The 20,183-nt window shown below is 42.5% G+C and overlaps 1 protein-coding gene across 1 annotated transcript in view; it reads left to right on the top strand.

The window, feature by feature from the left end:
* The window catches only part of SUCLG1 (succinate-CoA ligase GDP/ADP-forming subunit alpha), a 31,833-nt gene extending 12,219 nt beyond the window's left edge, over window positions 1–19,614 (top strand). The window contains exons 2-9 of the mRNA XM_045018656.1: window positions 3,673–3,776; window positions 6,827–6,943; window positions 7,605–7,817; window positions 7,933–7,990; window positions 12,639–12,722; window positions 14,685–14,836; window positions 15,639–15,827; window positions 18,600–19,614. Of these exons, the coding sequence (XP_044874591.1) occupies window positions 3,673–3,776; window positions 6,827–6,943; window positions 7,605–7,817; window positions 7,933–7,990; window positions 12,639–12,722; window positions 14,685–14,836; window positions 15,639–15,827; window positions 18,600–18,626 (944 nt within the window). The 3' untranslated portion in view covers window positions 18,627–19,614. The remainder of the gene's footprint in view (window positions 1–3,672; window positions 3,777–6,826; window positions 6,944–7,604; window positions 7,818–7,932; window positions 7,991–12,638; window positions 12,723–14,684; window positions 14,837–15,638; window positions 15,828–18,599) is intronic.
* The last annotated feature ends 569 nt before the right edge of the window (window positions 19,615–20,183 follow it).

The following is a 20,183-nucleotide window of genomic DNA, read 5'->3' on the forward strand; positions in this document are numbered from 1 at the left end:
TATTATTATTATTTATTATTCTCCATAGGACTGAAACTGACACATCTCAGCCTCCAACATTTTTTGATAAGCAGCCGAAAATAGATATGGAATAGCCAGTTGAACCTTAACAGTAGAACTGGTGGCATGATGCTACAGTATAATATAAATTTAGTCCATCACAGTTTTTTTAATAATGTACAAATTTAATCACTGAGAACACTTAAAATGGACTTTGTGCTGTATTATAAATAGGTACACTGAGAACATCTTTCTACTGTCTAGCTTAGAGTCCTTTTCAATATTGAAATGTTAATTGACATGGAACTTTAACCGTGGATGATTCAGCTATGCCTGTTCACCCTAGAATAGTCAGCATAGTAAGCCCTTTAAAAGGATGTGTTTTTATGAGTGTACTTTTATGAGCCAGTGTGTAGGAGTGATTCTTTAGATACAAATATATGGGAAGTCAAATTTCAAAACTCTTTTTTGGCTCTGGGCATGCTGTCAGCGTTCGGGCACACACATGTCCCAACATACATAGACCTGGTCTAACCACAGAGTTACACTGGTTCAACAAGCTGTGTTTATGTTTTGTTTGTTATTTAAACCAGTGTCCATTTTTGTGTGTCCACACTTAGCTGCACTAGTTTAAAATAACACATTTTTTCCTGACCGAAACTTTGGTCTGCTAAAGATTACCCTAAAATCACATTCAGTGTGTTTATTAGAGCTTCAGACATGGGTTTACTTGATTTATTGGCATAATTGTTTCTCTTAAAACTTAAATTTATTATTGTTTATTTTGATTAATAATTATTTACTTATTGCTTCCAATATTGATCAAGCAGACAAAAGCAAGTGATTAGATTGAACCATTGCAAAGGCTTTTCTGACTTCTTAATAGACTGATGACATGCATATCTAACAGTTCTGTTATATACTGTCAGCCACCGTATCCATTTTCCCTTTAACCTCTAATTTTATTTACTGTTAGAAATGTTCGGTGCTATTTAGAGTCTCGTGTAACATTCTTTTCCACAATGTTTCTTCAAGAAAACAAGACTGATTACCTAATAGGTTGGAATCAGACATAGGCATATGCTATTATAATTCTTCACATTATTTGGCATGACTGAAAAGTAGGGGAAAGACTGCAGCGCCTGCTGGAGAAATCAGACTTGACTTAATAGTGTATAAATGTCTTTTGATGTTGGTTTAGCCTTGCTTCTCATTTAGGTTGAATGGACACTCTCTCTCTCTCTCTCTCTCGTTCTTTGCAAAGAGAAATATCAGTAGGATTACTGTCCCTTTAGCCTCTCTTTGGGGGGGAGGGGGGAAACCTTGTAACTGCTTAGGTTTTAAATATTATGTAAAAGAAACCTGGACTACTAAGCCTTCCATAATTGCAATTTCTATCTGGTGCCTTTTATTTTAAAATGTCAGTAATATGTAGTGGTAAGTAGACAAGCACATGTATTTGGTCGTTAGAATTTGGTGGGGGATAGCTCAGTGATTTGAGCATTGGCTTTCTAAACCCAGGGTTGTAAGTTCAATCCTTGAGGGGGCCATTTAGGGATCTGGGGCAAAAATCTGTCAGGGACAGTAGTTGGTCCTGCTGTGAAAGCAGGGGACTGGACTCAATGACCCTTCAAGGTCCCTTCCAGTTCTGTAAGATAGCTATATCTCCATATAATATGTTTGTAAAATACTTGGAGAGGGTTTTTTTTAATTTTTTTTTCCTCTCCTCCAGCCAGTGAACTCTACATTCTGTGGTCTTGTTTTTTAAATGATGTGGCTCCCCTACAGGCACACTTGAGTATGTGCCTGTTCAAACCAAAGAGAGTCCAGATAGGATCTCTTTATTTTAGCTTCCCCTTCCCCCCTTTTTCTTAAAGTTCATCTCTTAACGTTTTTTCCTCTAAGACTTTAGGTACCTGAACAGCACCACATCTCTTGTAACGTATGCTAATATTGCCTGTGTTGTGTGCTAGGAATGTACAATTTCCTGCTTAGAATAAGTATCATAAAATACATCCTGGTTAGGGAGGATTTCTAAACTATCCAAGGCCCATTATAGGGTTGAAATTCTCTGCTAGAGCTGACCTTTTTGCAAAAGGTTTTGTGAAGAATCTGTCCCTCTTTTCCCTGCTCATCTTATCTTTAATTTACTTGTGTGAAATGTAACTGTGCCTTGCCAGCGAGCCGATGATGAAACAACAGAATGCCTTAACTGTTCAATAGGAAGGCAGTTAGTTCCCTTTCCTTTTAGTACGCATGTTCTGTACTCATTGGTTTTCTTTAGCTGTATATCTTTAGGGTGTTGGAAGCAGTGAGAAGAGGCACATGCAAGCATCCTCTTGCTGAATTAGATGGGAAGTGGTGATGGTGGTATTGATGGAGGGCCTTCCTTTTCCCCATGAGTCCAAGCATGGTTTTAAGTTTGTGGTTTATAAGTCCCAGCAGCTAGGAAACTACTGGAAAAAGTTTCTCTCACTGAATCTTCTCCCTGGAGTGATCCTGCAACATGCTAGATGTTTCAGATTGGCTAAGGTGTAATATATGTATATATTGGAGGCTGTGTGGTACCTCGGCTATTGGGACCGAGGAGCTGGCTCTATTTCCAGTTCTGACAGTGGCCGTGGTTAAGTCTTAGGCCATGTTTTTAAAAGTGTCCTCTATTGTTGGATGTATTTTTTTTTTAAACAGTTAGTTAGTTAGGGCCTGACTCTTGACATGTTGAGCACTCATACTTAGGGCTGTCTAATTGTACAAACCCAAACGCCCTGCCCTGCCCCTCCCCTTCCCTGAGGCCTTATCCTTGCCTACCCCTTCTCCAAAACCCCTCTCACTCCAGCCCCCCTCCCTCCATTGCTCACTCTCCCCTACCCTCACTCACTCTCACCGGGTTGGGATGCAGGAGGGGGTGCAGGCTCTGGGCTGGAGGGTGGGGCCAAGGGGTTCAGAGTGTGGAAGAGGGCTCCAGGCTGAGCCTGCGACAGGGGGTTGGGGTGCAGGAGGGAGTGCAGGGTGCAGGCTCTGGGAGGGAGTTTAGGTACAGGAGGGGGCACAGGGCTGGGGGATGGGGTATGGGAGAGGATGAGGGGTGCAGGCTCCGACTGGACGGTGCTTACCTCGGGCGGCTCCCAGAAGCAACCGACATATCCGGCTCCAAGGTTCAGGGGTGGTCAGGTGGGGGGCAGCACGCAGAGATTCCCTGCACCCAGGAGCCAGAGGGACATGCCGGTTGCTTCCGGGAGCTGCGCAGAGCCAGCACAGGTATGCTTACCTTAGCCCTTCTGCGCCACCAACCGGACTTTTAGCAGTCTATTAAAATCACCCGGACTGATTTCAGTAGCCACTGGGAGATTGATTCTGGGAGACTCCCAGCCAGTCTGGGAGAGTTGGCAACCCTACCCACACTCCAGACAAAGGCAATGGGAGCTACAGGTGCTCAGCACCCCTGGGAATCAAGCCTGAGGTATCTAAGGTAGGGCACCCCAAATTAAAGTTTTCTGAAAATCAGAGTCTCAGACTTTGTCCTTCCCTTACGTAACTGTAGAATGGAGTCATGTCTGATTCATGGGGTGCTGGAAGGCTTAGTCCAGTAACATTTGTAAGGCCCTATAGAAGGGTAAAGTAAGATTCTAGAAACACAAGCGATTATTAACCTTTTTATTTTATTATTTTTAGTGCAGCAGAATGGAGTACGTCACTGTTCCTATTCAGCCACACGGAAAAATCTTAATATCAATAAAAATACAAAGGTTATCTGCCAGGGTTTTACTGGCAAACAGGTGCGTATCTTTGGTATAGATGAAATGCTTAGTATAACCTTCTTTAAATGGGGAAAAAAATGAGTAGCCAAGAGATTTAACAGGTGTTCAATATTTTTTGTTTCATTTGTTGAGCATATATATGTCCTTTTAGCAAACGCAGACTTTTTAAAAGCTGGGTTATCTTCTTATATCACTGTTTGCATTATTTAGCCTTGTCACCACATCCAATATAAGGTATTTCTTCAAGAAGTTCTGTGAGGAAAATTATTCTTTGTAGAAACTGCTTTCCTGTTTTCCCCTTTTGAATTTTTTCTGCTGAATTATCTTCTGGATAAAGGAAAATGTTCTTCATGGATGAAGCAGTTTGCTTCAAGCAATGTGTGTTGCTACGCTGCAAAACCATATCCTGTATATAATTCTGTTACTGTTTGACACCACTGACTTTCATCCTTATTTTGTTTAGAACCAGTTCTCCATGATATGTGTTAATTGAAGCTTTGTGTCCTCTGAATAAGAGGTTGCCTTGTGTAGTCACTTTATTCTTTGTATTTTCAATTTCTGACAGCAACCTGGAATCCCACCGTTTCCAATCCAGTTCATGCTCAAATTGAGCAACTGTGCCCTTTAGCTTCTCTGGTTAGTGTTTGTTCATTCAAATGTTATCATTGAGACAATGCCTTTTGTTTTAAATTAAGAGTTTCTTTTCCACAGGGAATCTGTGTAATTCTTTGTCATCTTAATTCATTTAATCCTTCTTTCACATTCTCTCATTGTTACACATTTGAATGATGAAAAGACTGCATTAGATAGCAGAAGTGCATTGATATGAATTAGCAGCACCTGCCAGTATTGGTTTTTTGCACTTGATTATCATGTTTGTGATCTGTTAAAGCTGATTTGGAATATTAAAATGTGGGCCTCTGCTATGCTGTCTGAAAATGTATTGGTAGAGGAGAACTAACTGACTATTATCTTGTGATTTGGAGCCTAACTGCTCTGATCTAAAAGAAAAAAGGCATGCTGTATTCTGAAGGTCATTTAAAACTTTAATGTGCACTGTAAAATAGCTATTCATTATGTCCACATGTCCCATTATATTACTACTGTGGGAATTCTGCGCCACTGTACGCATGCAGAATTCATGTACCCCCGCAGATTTCTTTGCTTCCCTGTCATTTTCTGAGGGGAAGCAAAGGGAAGCTATGGTGGGGTGGGTGGGTGGGAGCGAGGACAGGACAGGGATGCCCATGGGTGTAATTTTGTGGGGGGCATTGCCCTCCCAAGCAGGCAAGGTGTGTAGGGGCACACAGGGTCATGTGCCACTGCCACCCCATTTCTGCGAGTGGAGAGCTGCCCAGTTCAAGGAGGGTGCCACTTGGATGCTGCCTCCTGGGTACTAGTGCCAGTCATGTTCCTCTTCTGTGTGCTGGGAACCATCCTGTTTTCTGTACAGCAGTGAGTGCCAATGGGGGGTGGGTGGGTGGGGTAGGAGGAGGGGAATGTGAGAGTTAGGGAAGGGGGATAGGGGCAGGGAATAGTGGCAGATTCCCCCTGCTAAGCCCCATCCCCTCACACACACTGCTCTTGCTGAGTCTCTGCCACCTTCCCCTGCACCCCCCCTACATCTGGAAACATCCCCATCCTCCCCCCCCCCAATGAGCCCCTGTGCATCCAGATCCCCCACTGAGCCACTTGCACCCAGATTGTCCCACAGAGACTCCTCTTTCCCCACACTTGGATCCCCCCACACTAAGCCCCTCTACACTTGGGTCCTGCTGGGCTAAACCTCCCTGCCCACAGCTGATGATCCTGGTGCGAGGGGCAGGGCCCTGGGGTGTTTCTGGGGCAGGCCTAGCCCTTGTGCTGGGTCAGGGTCGGGTGCAGCCTCGTGGCCAAGTCCATGTTCAGGGAAGTATGTTCTGGGGGTGCAGAGGGGCTGCAGGGTGACTGCTATGCTGGAGCCTCCACATTTATTTATTGACAAATAAAATTTGCAGAATTTTATTTTTTTGGCGCAGAATTTCCTCAGTTGTAATTATATATTGTGTATCTATAGTGCAAATGACCTCTAATTATAGCCTTTGTTTCCATGTGAATACCCAGAATTCTTGTTTCTGTTCATAACATAAGGCATTTTGTTTGAATTCTCAGCGGAAAGGTTTGTATGCACCGTGCTTGTGCATCAGCTTTTTTGTCTTCATACATTTTCAATAGAAATTTATACCCTGAGTTGGGCCCTTAATCTCAAACCCTTTCTATGTTAATTAAATTTATACCACTTTTTATTTAGATTTTGTGTGTGTGTGTGTGTGACAGTTCATTGTGTAACTCCTTGATAATGAATCCCTTTATTTTAACAATACTAAACTCCAAGGGGTACAGACTGCTGTGGGCAGACTACTACCGTTCTCCAGAAAGTGAGATCATATCTCCCTCATTCTCCACGGCTTTTCCACATACAACAGTTTCCCTCTTGACTTTTTCAGATCTCCAGGAATTTACTCCACTCTTTCCCTGTGTCACCCTCCTTTCCATGGACATGCTCCTCTGTCCTCATTTATTCACTTGTGCTGCCTCCTTTCTCTAGAAACCTTGCACCTCTTTATTTCCCTTCAAGATTGAGATCACTCCCTCTCTCTTCTAAATCCCATTCCAAAACTTTTCTTTTCTTCTCAGTTTACAACCATAAAGTTGCTTTGATTCTACATAGATTATATAAACACAGGAACGTGTTAAGAGTACCAACAGTTTTAGTAGTGAATAGTTGGTTTCCTTTTTTAAACAATATTTTGATTTAGAATATTACACTTCTTTAGAATGTTTGACAAACATGCTGCAATTTGACATACATTGAAATAAGCCTTTTAGAGGGCATACATAAAACTTGTAGTTTATATTTTACTCTGAGTTTGACATATGCTTCTAATTTACTTTCTCTTGTTGGCATATATTTGATCTTAATTACAGTTCCATAACGTGCCTTCTGGTTTTAAATGTTTTATTTGAAGGGGTATAAAAGTGTTCTTTCTGGCTTGCATCTTCTGAAGTTTCCTGTGTATCTTTTATAGGGCACCTTTCATAGCCAACAGGCACTGGAATATGGCACCAAACTAGTAGGTGGAATTTCCCCAGGGAAGGGGGGCAAAACTCATCTGGGCCTACCAGTCTTTAACTCCGTGAAAGAGGTAATCATATAGTAGTGGATGGACTACTAGACAGTCAAGATGGGGGTGGGAAGGTTGTCAAAGCTGAACATGCTAGAACTTGTCAAGCATCCAGAGTTGAAGAGGGACAGAATCTGAGAGTGGAGTCATGGTTACATTTCTGGTTTTAAAATATGTGAGAAATAAAACCAAGATGGTCTGTGGTCAGTGACGGTATAATAGTGGGCACAACCAATTAATCAAGTTGGAGTTCAGTTTCCATTTTAAGTCGCATTTTCATTTGTGCATAGCAATAAAATAAAGGCCTAGATGTCATTTGGTGTCAACTTACCTTTATTTTATATGGAGAACGTTAGATAGCCTTTACGACTTAAGCTCTTGATAAATAGATCATAAAAACTGAATGAATAAATGGACTGAAGAGGACACTTTACTGTATGTGGTGTAAACTCCTTGGAAGATGAACCTATTTTAGGAATCAATTCTGCAGCTGTTCCATTTATATCTCCTGTTAATCTGAATGAAATTGCTATGCACAGAACTGCTGTGACCATAGACTTGGAAACTTCTGATTTATTTTTTGTCATAAATATTTAAATAGAGACATTTAAAGAGTTAGTTGCCCAATGTACTCTTAAGGTTTACTGAATGTTTCATGTGCTTTTTGTTAATACATATTTAGGCTAAAGAACAAACAGGTGCCACTGCCTCTGTTATATATGTGCCTCCTCCATTTGCTGCTGCTGCAATTAACGAAGCTGTTGATGCAGAAATCCCCTTAGTTGTGTGCATTACCGAAGGTATTCCACAGCAGGATATGGTTCGGGTTAAACATAAGCTGATCCGTCAGGATAAGACTCGATTAGTGGGCCCAAATTGTCCTGGAGTCATCAATGTAAGTGTTTGAAACAAACATTTCTTTTCATGTTTTGGAGACTAATCCATCTTTAGTGAATTAAAAAAACGATGAAAATATTTTTGAAAAGTATTTGTTATTTCTGCTCTTTTAGCCTGGAGAATGCAAAATTGGTATCATGCCAGGCCACATTCACAAGAAAGGAAGAATTGGTAAGTCTTGCATATTCATGCTAAAGCTGAAATATGTGGTTTTATCATTTCATGTCATGACATATAACTAAGCAATAGATATACAGTGTAACAAGTTTAGTGAATTTAGCAATGGTCAGCAGAGCCAGATTTAACAATTCTGGAGATTGAAGCCCCTTATTTTGCCACAGACATTGCTTGAGCAGAAGTAATGCAAGCAAGGGGTTAGAAAGTATTCTTGAGGCAATGTGAGCCGTTTTGTTTTCTTAAAAGGAGCTCTAAAAACATCTAAGGATTTTAAAGAACCAGATTCCTAAACACTTGTCTTCTCAGCACTCTAAGGGTTTTAAGAGGGAAGGGAATTTATAAGAGGGAGGAAAATAGGCTTCTCACTTAATGTTGATTTGTCTGCACCTATATGCCATGGTGATGAATATTTGATAAATAGGGTACATATTTCAGATAGCGGGCAGGGAGGACAGACCATATCAGGCTGCAACATGCCCAGCATCACACATTAGGTCAGTGACACAACCAGGAATGGATGTCTGGAGTCTTGATTCCTACTCCCCTTCTTAAAACATTAGAAACTTTTTTTTGTTAAAGCGACAATGTACGATATGCCATGTAAATTAGGCACTATTACACATAGAGCTTTTGGGCTTCTACTTTGGACAGGATACACTTGGTTTGACTTCAGAATTGTGCACCATCTGGTGTCACTCTTCACAAGATTTTTACATGCAAGATCGTGCTTCTTAACTGCCAGTTGGGACATGCTGAGTCAAAACCAGAAGGAGAGGAGTGTGCTAGCTAAGCTTCAAAACTCTTGCGTTTAGTGTCGCTGCAGTGCAAATTCGAAGGTGAAAGCAGAAGCTGGATGCAGTAGTAAGTATTAGCATTCGGGTCACAGTTCTGATTTCAAAAGTAGCCATAAACCTGAAATTGAAAAATCAAAGACGAGTGCAGTTATGTCCTTTGTAGCTACATTCTTTTAATAGTCATAAAGCGTTGGTTTGATGGTATCATCTCAAGTTGTCTTGCATTCCCTTCTGAATCAAACCTCTTCTAAATGTCTGCAAGAGATGTCAGATACTTGTAAAATGTTTGAAAGAGAGAGAATCCAGGGCAAGGCCCATGAAGTACTTAATCTTCTCGCATCTGCATTCTCCACCCCCCAGTGGAAGCATGGCCAGCAGTGTTCTAAGACTCCTGTGAGTGCAAATGTGAGCTTTATGGCACCTTTGCACCCCTCTCCCTGACTTTCTTTTTGTACTATGTGCTCCTTGGGTCTCTTTCATCCTCTTTCTCCCCTCCCGCCGCCATTTCTGAAGGATTTTTGGACCCTTCATAGTAATATATTAATACTCTAAAGAAATATAAACTACAACAACAACAAAAAAGCCCATTTTCTGCTGTTTAATCTCCAGCTGTTTAAAGGATATTTGATCTCAATTAAAAAAAAAAAATTACCTTATTCTGTCCGACTGAGTGTCGGTTGGTGAAGAGGTTCACAGTTAGGCTTGAAAGAATTGGATTTAAATTAGTAAATAGACTCATAGGACTGGAAGGGACCTGGGAAGATCCAGGCCAGTCCCCTGCACTTATGGCAGGACTAAGTATCTATACCAGGGGTTGGCAACCTTTCGGAAGTGGTGTGCCGAGTCTTCATTTATTCACTCTGATTTAAGGTTTCGCGTGCCAGTAATGCATTTTAACATTTTTAGAAGGTCTCTTTCAATAAGTCTATAATATATAACTGAACTATTGTTGAATGTAAAGTAAATAAGGTTTTTAAAATGTTTAAGAAGCTTCATTTAAAACTAAATTAAAATGCAGAGCCCCCCGGGACCTGTGGCCAGGAGTGTGAGTACCACTGAAAATCAGCTCACGTGCCGCCTTCGGCATCTGTGCCATAGGTTGCCTACACTGATCTAGACCATCCCTGACAGATATTTGTCTAATCTGCTCTTAAATCTCCAATGATGCAGATTCCACAACCTCCCTAGGCAACTTATTCCAGTACTTAACCACCCTAACAGTTTTGAAGTTTTTCCTAATGTCCAACCTAAACTGTCCTTGCTGCAATTTAAGCCCATTGCTTCTTGTCCTGTCCTCAGAGGTTCAGAGAACATTTTTTCTTCAAGTGCTTGCTCATATTAGGTGTGTGTGCTCGCCCCATGCACCGTGCCAGAAGTTTTTTCCCTCAGTGGTATCCCTAGGGGACTGGCTCCACCACACTCTGGAGTGGCATGCACATAGTGCGGTATAAGGGGCGCCACCGTCTCCCCCCACCCTCAGTTCCATATTGCCACCAGTGATGGTGCTGGAGCATCAGCTGCTTCAGCTAGCCTTTTCGCTTTGTTCAGTGTTACGAACTTTTTCTTGTCAAATAGTTGTACATAGCCAAGTTATCCCTTAGTGTTAGTGTGTTTGACTTGGTTAGTCCTGAATGGGACCTTGGCCTAGGGACAGGTCATGCTTTAATCCCTGCGATCGCTGCAAAAAACCTATGCCCATCAGCGATCCACATAACAGTTGTGTGAGGGTGTGGGTGAGTCGCATATAAGCAACAAGTGCCATCACTGCAAGTCCTTCAAGCCTCAGACCAAGAAGGAGTGGAGACATGCATGTCAAAGTGCTCCTTACGGAGTTGGCTCCAACGCCAGAACTGGAGCAGTTAAGGTCTGACTCTGCCCTGAGCGCCGCAGCATCAGTGCAGAGCACCCCATGGGTGCCATTGATGGACTATCACTGATCCCCTTCCCTGGCACTGGCCAAGCGACAAAAGACCAGGAGAGGAAGATCTACGTCCCACAAGGGAGAGGAGGGCAGCTTGGCACCTCCAGCTGGGAGTTGGGCCCCAGCTCCGGTTGATTGATCTAGCCCACCCCGACCATGTCTGCCACACTGAACAGTGATACGGGCCTTCCTCAGTTAGAGGTCCCATCAATGCCCGAGGCCCTGCAGGCAATGCAGGATATCCTGGAGCTACCGGTGCTGCCTATTCCAGCTACTGTGGTACCCCAGTCTAAGGGTAAACCCGCCTTGGGTTCTTTTTATAGGTCCCTGTCTCAGTGTCACCGCTCCCTATCGCAGGGGACATCCCGCTAGAGCTCACCTGCATGGCGCCACCAGGCCTCAAAGGCAGAGAGGCAGGCTCGGCAAAGCCTTGGCCATTCTCCGGCCTCAGGGCACTGCCCACAGGGCTTGAGACACACCTCGCTGGTGACCTGGAAAAGACCTGTAGAGGTGCGCCCTTCCTGGCATCAACAGCACCGAGACCAGGCCAGCGCTTCACCCATGGCTTGGCACTGGTTGCGGGCCCGAGACAGTCGATCCCAGGAGCGGAGTCACCCGTCGTCAGCTTGCCAGTATGCGTCACCGTGACACGGATCCCCTATGTTGGGAGGAAGGTCTTCCCAGCGGCTGTCCCGCTCCAGTTCCCAGTCCTGCTCCAGATCCCGGTACTGGTCAAACAGCGTAAGGCGTGGATCGCCGGAACACCATTTCTGATCCACCAAATGCCGCCAGTCGTAGAGGACCCGCAGAAGGGACTAATCCTGAGCAGACTGCTCCCCATCAAGGTGCAGTGATAGGCACCTCAGCAAACAGGGTTGCCAATCCACTCGCTTGTGGTTGCCTGAGAGCAACCACTCAGCCTCGGTCTCCCGCACCGGGCAGAAGTCATTGCTGGCATGCCAAAACCCAGCACGGGAGGTTCCCTCGATGTCAGCAGTACTGCCAGCTACTCCATGACCCTAGGGCCAGTGGCCGGCTGCCTGGTACCTGTGGAACCCATGAGGCTTTACCCAGCTTTCACAAGGGCTCAGGTCAGTGGCGGGGGCCTCGGAGAAACCATCAGCGTCAGTATCCTGCCCTCCCCCCGAGCCAGCCATTCCTGAAGAGAAAACTCCTCAGGCTCACGTGGATCCCAGGGATCAGCCAGTTGGACCACCAATGGACACATCAGACCCCATTGCACCGGATTTTTCCTCCTCATCTTCGGCTGATGAGGTGATTGCGGGCCCCCCTCACCCAGTTCCTCAGGATGATACTAAGGCTCATCAGGAACTGTTGAAAAGAGTTGCCTCTAACCTGGTGCTCTAGGTGGAGAAGCTAGAGGAACCATCAGACTCCTTATTCAATATGGGGGGATGGATAGCTCAGTGGCTTGAGCATTGGCCTGCTAAACCCAGGGTTGTGAGTTCAATCCTTGAGGGGGCCATTTGGGGAACTGGGGTAAAAATCTGGGGATTGATCCTGCTTTGAGCAGGGGGTTGGACTAGATGACCTCCTGAGGTCCCTTCCAATCCTGCTATTTTATGATATCCTCTGCTCAATGGCACCGGGCAGGGTAGCAGATTGTTCATTTTTCCTGAAATGTTGCGCCCAGTATGAGGAGTGCTGTTTGGCCAATGCTACTGGCTTGTTGGACAACTTTAGATAACTCACAACTAAGTGGCAGGAAAGTCGATCAGAAAGCAAGAGGGGAGAGCAAATCTAATCTTAAATACTATATAGTATAGTATAATGTATGCAAGTATATCTGGGAAGTATTGAATATTCCCTATAGTCTTCTAAAGTTATATCCCTGAACATGTGTACTAATGCATATCCAGAAACCAGTTCATTACATACAATACTAACAACCTTGTCTTCTTTTAAGGTATTGTGTCAAGGTCTGGCACCCTGACGTATGAAGCTGTACATCAGACGACGCAAGTTGGATTGGGACAGTCCTTCTGTATTGGTGGGTTTCTTCCACCAAACCTCTTCTGTTAAAGACAGACAGGCCCAGTCAGTGTGTAAGAACCACAACACATTAGATTCTAGAAACTATTGAATGCCTTTTAATTTTGATTAGAAATGTTACACCTTTTTAACCAACCTAACTCAGGCACTTTTCATCAATAACGATTGCAATTCAGCAGAATATAACAAGCCTTTTCTGTTAACTAACTCTTATGTTCAAAGCCTGGCCAAAGCAATCTTGCATGGGAAACTGTCAATATGCAGGAACCTGCTGTGGTTTTAGTTTTATTTTAAGTCACAGAGAAAATATAGCTTCTTATCTTAGTAAACGTCTTGGGCCAAATTTTCTATTGGTGTAAAAAGTTTCACCCATTTAGACTATTGGAGAATGTAGTGCACATTTGTAATTTCTGTTTATAATGCACTGACACCTTCAGTCCCTATCCAGGATTGGGTTCTGCTGTGGTGGGTGCTCTACAAACCTAGGACAATCCCTGCCCCAAAGACATCACATGTGTTCATGAATAAAAATCAAGATATGGCACTTAGCCATAGAAACTGTTTTGAGAGAGCAGAATTGCTGTGTGTATTCTTGTTTTTAAATGATACAACCCTTAGGGTATGTCTACCTTTGAACTTCTACTTGCGATACCTGCACTAGTTCTGCTTGAGCTAATGCCTAAAAATAGCAGTGTGTCCATGGCAGCTCGGGCTAATTGCCAGAGTACATACGCAGGGGCTCAGATGGGTTTGTACTTGGGGTGGCTGGCCCAAGGTGCCACAGCAGCCACATTGCTGTTTTTAGGTGCTAGCTTAAGCAGAGAAAGTGTGGGGATCACACCTGACAGCTCAAATGTAGATATCCACTTAGTTAGCCTTTAGATTAAACTGTCTTTCAGTGTTTAAAATTTGTACATACAATATTTCATGCCTGCTAGTGGCGGATTATCCTGGTCATCTCTGGCTTGGAAGTACAGTGTGGGAGCAAAGGTGGTAAAGACCAGTTTTCTTTGGGCTGGAAACGTCAGATTGCCTGAAATTTTTTTGTTCACGGACTCTGTACAGCACAGACAGTGGCAAGGCAGGCATCCTCACAATGACCGTTCTGAACACGTTCCTTAACCTGACTACGGGTGAACGGGAGTTGTCACGTTCGTTACATTCTTATTTGTTTTGCAAAGACTGGCACACACAGATGTATGTCGACCTGAAATTTAAAAAAAACTCTGACTTATGTGTATTGAGTTTCCAGACTTGGCGAGCTCTTCATTTTAGGCTATGTTTTCACTGCCCAAAAAAGAGAGGTTTTTTTTTACAGTGAGATTATTATTGCAGGTCAGTTATCTTGCCATAAAATCCTACAGGGTAGTTTTTTATGTTGCTAGGTGAGTTAACTATGCCCTCCGCCTAAGGCTCACCTTGCCTAGCTGCATTGAGGCAAAAATTACCTGTGCCTCGTCTCCACTTGGATTGGACAGTGAATTAACTGGCATTAGTCATCCATCGCACTATGAAACATACCTTTCTTGGCAGCGAAGACAGCCTTATTCTAGTGTTTGAAATACCTGCCACTACATGTTTGGTTGTTGGGTTTTTTAACACTGTGTTTTGACTTGTAGAGCTGGGATTTTCTCAGTCCCAATCCACCGGCATCTTGTATGACCGTGGGCAAGTTACTTAATCTGCCTATGCCTCAGTTTCCCATCTGTAAAATAGGATTAATAATCTCTCTGCCCCCAACCCCCTAACTCTATGCGCTTTTTATCTATTCAAATTATAAGAATTTGAGGCAGTGATTGTCTAGTACTGTGTATACAGTGCCTTGCAGAGAGGGGCCCAAATCTTGGGGGGGAGGGGGAAGTGCCAATGTAATACAAATAATAATAGACTGAAATTAAATTTGTTTGTCTTGGTTGTTCATGTTCTCATTTACTCATGTTTGTGTTTTAATTCCTTTCAGGGATTGGAGGAGATCCATTCAATGGAACTAATTTTATTGACTGTCTTGATGTCTTCCTGAAGGATCCCCAAACAGAGGGGATAATATTGATTGGTGAGATTGGAGGCAATGCTGAAGAAGATGCAGCAGCGTTCTTGAAGGAAAATAATTCCGTACGTTTAAGAGAATGTGCCATTTATTCCAAAAGACCCCATTAAATGTGCATCTTGTTTTAAGCAGCAAAGAATCCTGTGGCACCTTATAGACTAACAGACGTTTTGCAGCATGAGCTTTCGTGGGTGAATCCGAAGAAGTGGGTATTCACCCACGAAAGCTCATGCTGCAAAACGTCTGTTAGTCTATAAGGTGCCACAGGATTCTTTGCTGCTTTTACAGAACCAGACTAACACGGCTACCCCTCTGATACTTGTTTTAAGCATTTACCACTGTAGAGAAACTTGTCTAGTTCTCAATTAATAAAAAGCCATTGCTAGCAAGTGTGGAAAATGGAGTTAAAGCCAGTTAAAGATAGGGTTTAAAGACACTCTTGAGAACTTTAGAGACACAGTTCTGCAGTGCTGTCTGCTAGAAGAAGAGCCTTTGGGTAGCTCAAAGCTTCTCTCTCACCAATTGAAGTTGCTCCGATAAAAGATGTTACCTCCTACACCTTGTCTCTTGAATATCTTGGGACCAAGATGGCTACAAGAACCCAGCTTATATTTTAATTGTTTTGTGACCCATATGTGGCTGCTCTGTAGCAGAACTGTTTTATATTTATGACTGCTGTTTACATGCACACTTCTTCAGAGAGAAGCCATTCTAAGTATCCTAGGCCAGTGCTTTCATGTCCCTTACCTGCGGGGTTTCCCGAGTCTAGATGTCTAGTTCTTGCCTTCCCCCCTGCTACCCTCTTGAGCACTTGGCTGGAAGTGGTCCATCTCTTTCATGTTAACAGTGTCTCTTCTTTCACCACAGGGTCCAGATGCCAAGCCTGTAGTGTCATTCATAGCTGGTCTGACTGCTCCTCCTGGCAGAAGAATGGGTCATGCTGGGGCAATCATTGCTGGGGGAAAAGGTGGTGCTAAAGAGAAAATCGCTGCTCTTCAAAATGCTGGCGTTGTTGTCAGTATGTCTCCTGCTCAGCTGGGTAGCACTATACACAAGGTTAGTTACATGGTTGTCATAAGTGCTCTGAAATGATGGCATTTAGCCAGCATAACCAGAAAAACAGACATCTGAAAGCTGTCTTTTGCTTTTTTGTCAGTTTTTGCTTCTTCCCAGTGAACAGTTATAATACACTGTTTCCTCATTTAAGTCTATTTAAAACTGCATCTCGGCATGTAGTGGCTCTACTGAACAAAAAAAGCCATTAAATAACAGTTGCAGCTGAGTTTTTATTCACGCAAGCAGCTTTGTGTCATGTTCTCCTTTGTCAAAGCCATGTGGCAAAATTCAGAGAATTATATTTGGCTCAGTAACAGACTAACACCACTCTTCTTTTACAGCAGCTAAACATCATCTGAACCTAAATTGATTCTTGATCAGAAACCACCTTTTTTTTAATTACAAATACTAAGTAACTTTGTAACAGTGCATGGACTATCTTACTTTTTCCACAGCTATCTATTGATGTCATTTTAAGAATTTTGACTTTAAAAAAAAAGAAAAAGGGCTAATTCATATCCCTGGGCACATGCACACAATTCATAGCAATCGTGTACCTCATACAGAAGTTTAACTCCTTCCTGATCTCTCCCGCATAGATCTACAAAGGGTCTTAGGCATTGCAACACTCAGCAAATTGCAATGCTGAACTTCTAAGCACCTTGTCATCTGGTGGAATCCCCAGCCTTGAGTTAGCGCCTAGGTTCTCTGAACAACTCATGGGGAGAGTTAGGAGCCTACAGATGGGATCCACAAAAGCCAACGCGCTCAACATTGGAGCTGCCTAAGCTAGCCAGTTGGAAATGTTGAGACGGGGGCAGGAATTTCCCTAACCACTGGACTATGGGGTATTCTGGTGTTGGAGACTCATTCTCACCTGTTGAAGTTGTTCCTTTGGGGTATAAATTAAATATTCATTGGGCCAGAGAGAATGAGCGATTCTATTGACCAGTGGTTTGGGCACTCACCTGAGAGATGGGAGACCCAAGCTGGAATGAGACCCATCCGGCAGAGTGGAACGGAACTTAGATCTCCCAGATGAGTACTCTAACCACAAGGCTGAAAGTTACAAGGGAGCATTCCCCCCTCATTTCCTCCCCCATCCCCCAAACTGTGTTAAGTATGCTCAGAACACACCTACTGGTTTGGGCCTTGCAGGTGAGATAGGTGAGGGAATGCCTATTTTGATGACACGCCCCCCCCCAGGGGCTTAAGTATGAAACCGGGCTCTAGACTGATGTGGCTGTGCGCATGCTCACTGGCAGAAAAGTAGGATGCCTACGGAACTTGAATGGTGGAAGTTTAGATGCTTAGGGACTTTAGGTGTCTCCAGCATTAGGTGACAGCTGAGCATGGGTTTTGAGGATCTCTGTGCTGCCCACAGCTGCAGGTAGGCACCTCAGGCCTTTTCATGGATCTAGCCCTGATTTTTTCGAAGTATACACAGTCACTTAACACTTATTTTAACTATCTTTGCTTTTCTTTTGGGATAACTGCCTACATTGCACAGCAAGATATTTAGAAAATTTATACTTTTTCTGCTGTATTTTTGCATACTTTAAAACGGAGGTCTTAACTAAAGCTGCGTGAAACTTCTTCAGCAAATAGGAAATTCACCAAAAACTGCATTTTTTTCAAGTCAGCAAAACTATTCACAAATTCAAATGGGTTTCGGCTTGGAAAAGTTTGTTTTGTTTTCTTCCAAAAAGTTGAAACAGTTCATTTTGACCATTTTGAAATTTAGCTGAAGAGTTCAGTTTTAGTTCCAAACAGAATTTTTTTGGGATGTTTTTTCGTTCAGCCTCTGGACTGAAAAAATCAATTATTAGTCTTAACCATTTCTAGTCAATTCTTTAAAGAGCTGAAATGCAAACGGCTGTTCTTATGCAGCATCGTTATAAGAATTCACTGAAAGAATGTTAGACCACAGCTGGGGGCAACAGGAGTGCCGTGACAACATCATATTTAGAGGAGGCTGATGAGTTAGTGTTACAGGTTCCTCACAGCGGGGTTTTGTTTTTGTTGTTTTTGTTTTGTTTTGTTTTTTTCCCCTCCACTCCTGCATCTGTCATAGACTCTTTTTGGGGTATGAGATGGAGAGAGATATGTTCCTCCTCTCCTCTCCTCTCATCTCCTAATTTTAACTTGGTACTACGACTTCCCTGTTGGTGTTTAAGGTTCTGATTGAAAATTGAGGCATGTTGTCCATCATGCTAGCAGGTGGAGGAGAGGGCGACTAGGAAATCTCAGTTTAATGACTGTGAGAAGTGGATATATAGTTTGCTGTTACCATCTTTTTCCAAAATTTCTCAGCAAAATTCTGCCGTGTCTTTAATTCCAAAAATCAGCTTCACTTGAGATAAAGGCAGGAGCGGAGATTTTTATTTATATATATATATAGATATATATATATATATATCTATATATATATATAATGGCATGGGCAGATGCATTTAATAATAAAAGGAAGATGTAAGACTGTCAATGTTTTCAATGTGCTATATCCTGTTTAAGAACGTGTCAACAAAAACCAGGTTGCAATGTGAAAATGAAGTTATGAGTGAATCTGTATATGGGAAATTTTAAACAGACCCAAACAAGGGTGATTTGGAATAGCATTTCTTCTAAGTGCCCTCATTCTGGTGTAATTTGCCTGTGGTTTTAAAAGGATACTGAAACTGACAGCTTTTTGGAAAACTATCTTGTCACAACTGTAATATGTCTCTCTCTCTTCTCCTCCCTCCCTCCCCCCCCCCTCACGCGCCCCCGAAGGAGTTTGAAAAGAGGAAACTGCTGTAAAACCCCTGGAACATTGTCACAGAAAAGTCAAGACAGCACCTTGCCTCTATATATCTGTCGTCCACTAATCTTCAGCTGCCTGAATGTGACTGATACTTGGTTTCAATTTGACTTTAAAGTCAAACTTTATTTCAATGTTTCCTGCTCAGAAATGGTCACCTGATTGTACGTCATAGCAAATTAATAAATCTACCACTAAATTTGATTTTTGAATTCCTGAAGCTCAGTGATTTTTTTCTCATTGCAAGACTTTTTTTTTTTTTTTTTAATTAAATTTTATTTTTTAAGAGGAGGGAAAAATCAGCACAAACCTATCTGGAAGCATTTGAGAGTATTTTTATAGCTTTAGATTTACATACTCATTGCACTCTGAGTTAATGTAGCTTGTACAAAGATGCATTGAGTGAGGTAAGTTACCCACTTTGCAAGCGCACACATTTTAAAAACCAAGCAGTCTTACTTGCTCATTACTGACTAGTAAATAGTTTAACTGAGCTTTAGGCAAAAGTTGATGCCATCTACTGAATTACTGCTCTTGGATCCACAGGGTGTGTCCTGCTGATCCTTGCAGCTGGATATGTTGATATACGTCCACATGTATTGTTCAGAGCTGCTGAACTATACAGAGCATAGCCCCACATTAGTGAGGGGCTTGTTATTTTGTGTAATTTCTGGGGAAAGCTTCAGAGTGTTTTGTCTTCCTTTTAATGACAAGGATTACACTTGTCCAGAGTGGAGCCAATGCCCCGTAAACGCTTTGATATTTCAGAGTTATATTTATGTTCATAAGAGTTTAAATCATAGTTTCCCATGAAAATGCATATTCATACTGTGTGTAACTTGGAAATCGAATTCTTTCTGCTTATATTACCTTAACTTTTCTTCTTTTAACCTTAGACAGATGGTCCTTTGCTTTGAATGTTTTGAAATACTGATAATGTTAGGACTTGCTGCAGTAAAAAAAAAAAAAAAAAAAAAAAAAAAATTCTGAGAACAAACATGCCGGGGTATATTTCTTGTAAACGATTCACCAGTGCTACATGCGAAGGTCCTATCTTATTATAGGAATAGAGCAAATTGAGTGCCTGTAAATGAGTATTACAAGTCATAATAAGAACTGACTGCATTTAGGATTGCTTTCATTATAAACAAATAAAATCAGCTAGGGAAACCAAAATTAGCTTCTTATGTAACATTTCTTGAAGAAAAAATGCTATGCCATGACAATTCTATTCCAAAAACCTCATGTCCTTATTACTTAAAGCTGTAGTTGTGGTTTTCAGCAGCACACTCTGCAGTTTATCTTGTTGCTCCATGGTCAGCGGTGAACAGGTTTTTTTAATGCCACTGTTTCAGGTCTAGGAAACCTCAGTCCTGAAGCACTGGAAACATACTCTGCCAATATCACCCTGGTTTTTACAAAGTGGGCTGTTAATTAGGTACAAATACAATATCCATCTCAGTTTAGTTTACAAAAGTAACTTGTCCTAAGACTGTCACTGGATGGTTGAAGGTGGTATGAGTCAGATAAATAGCACATTTGCACAAGACTTTCAG

Source organism: Mauremys mutica, chromosome 5 (assembly GCF_020497125.1).
Source record: "Mauremys mutica isolate MM-2020 ecotype Southern chromosome 5, ASM2049712v1, whole genome shotgun sequence".
NCBI lineage: Eukaryota > Metazoa > Chordata > Testudines > Geoemydidae > Mauremys > Mauremys mutica.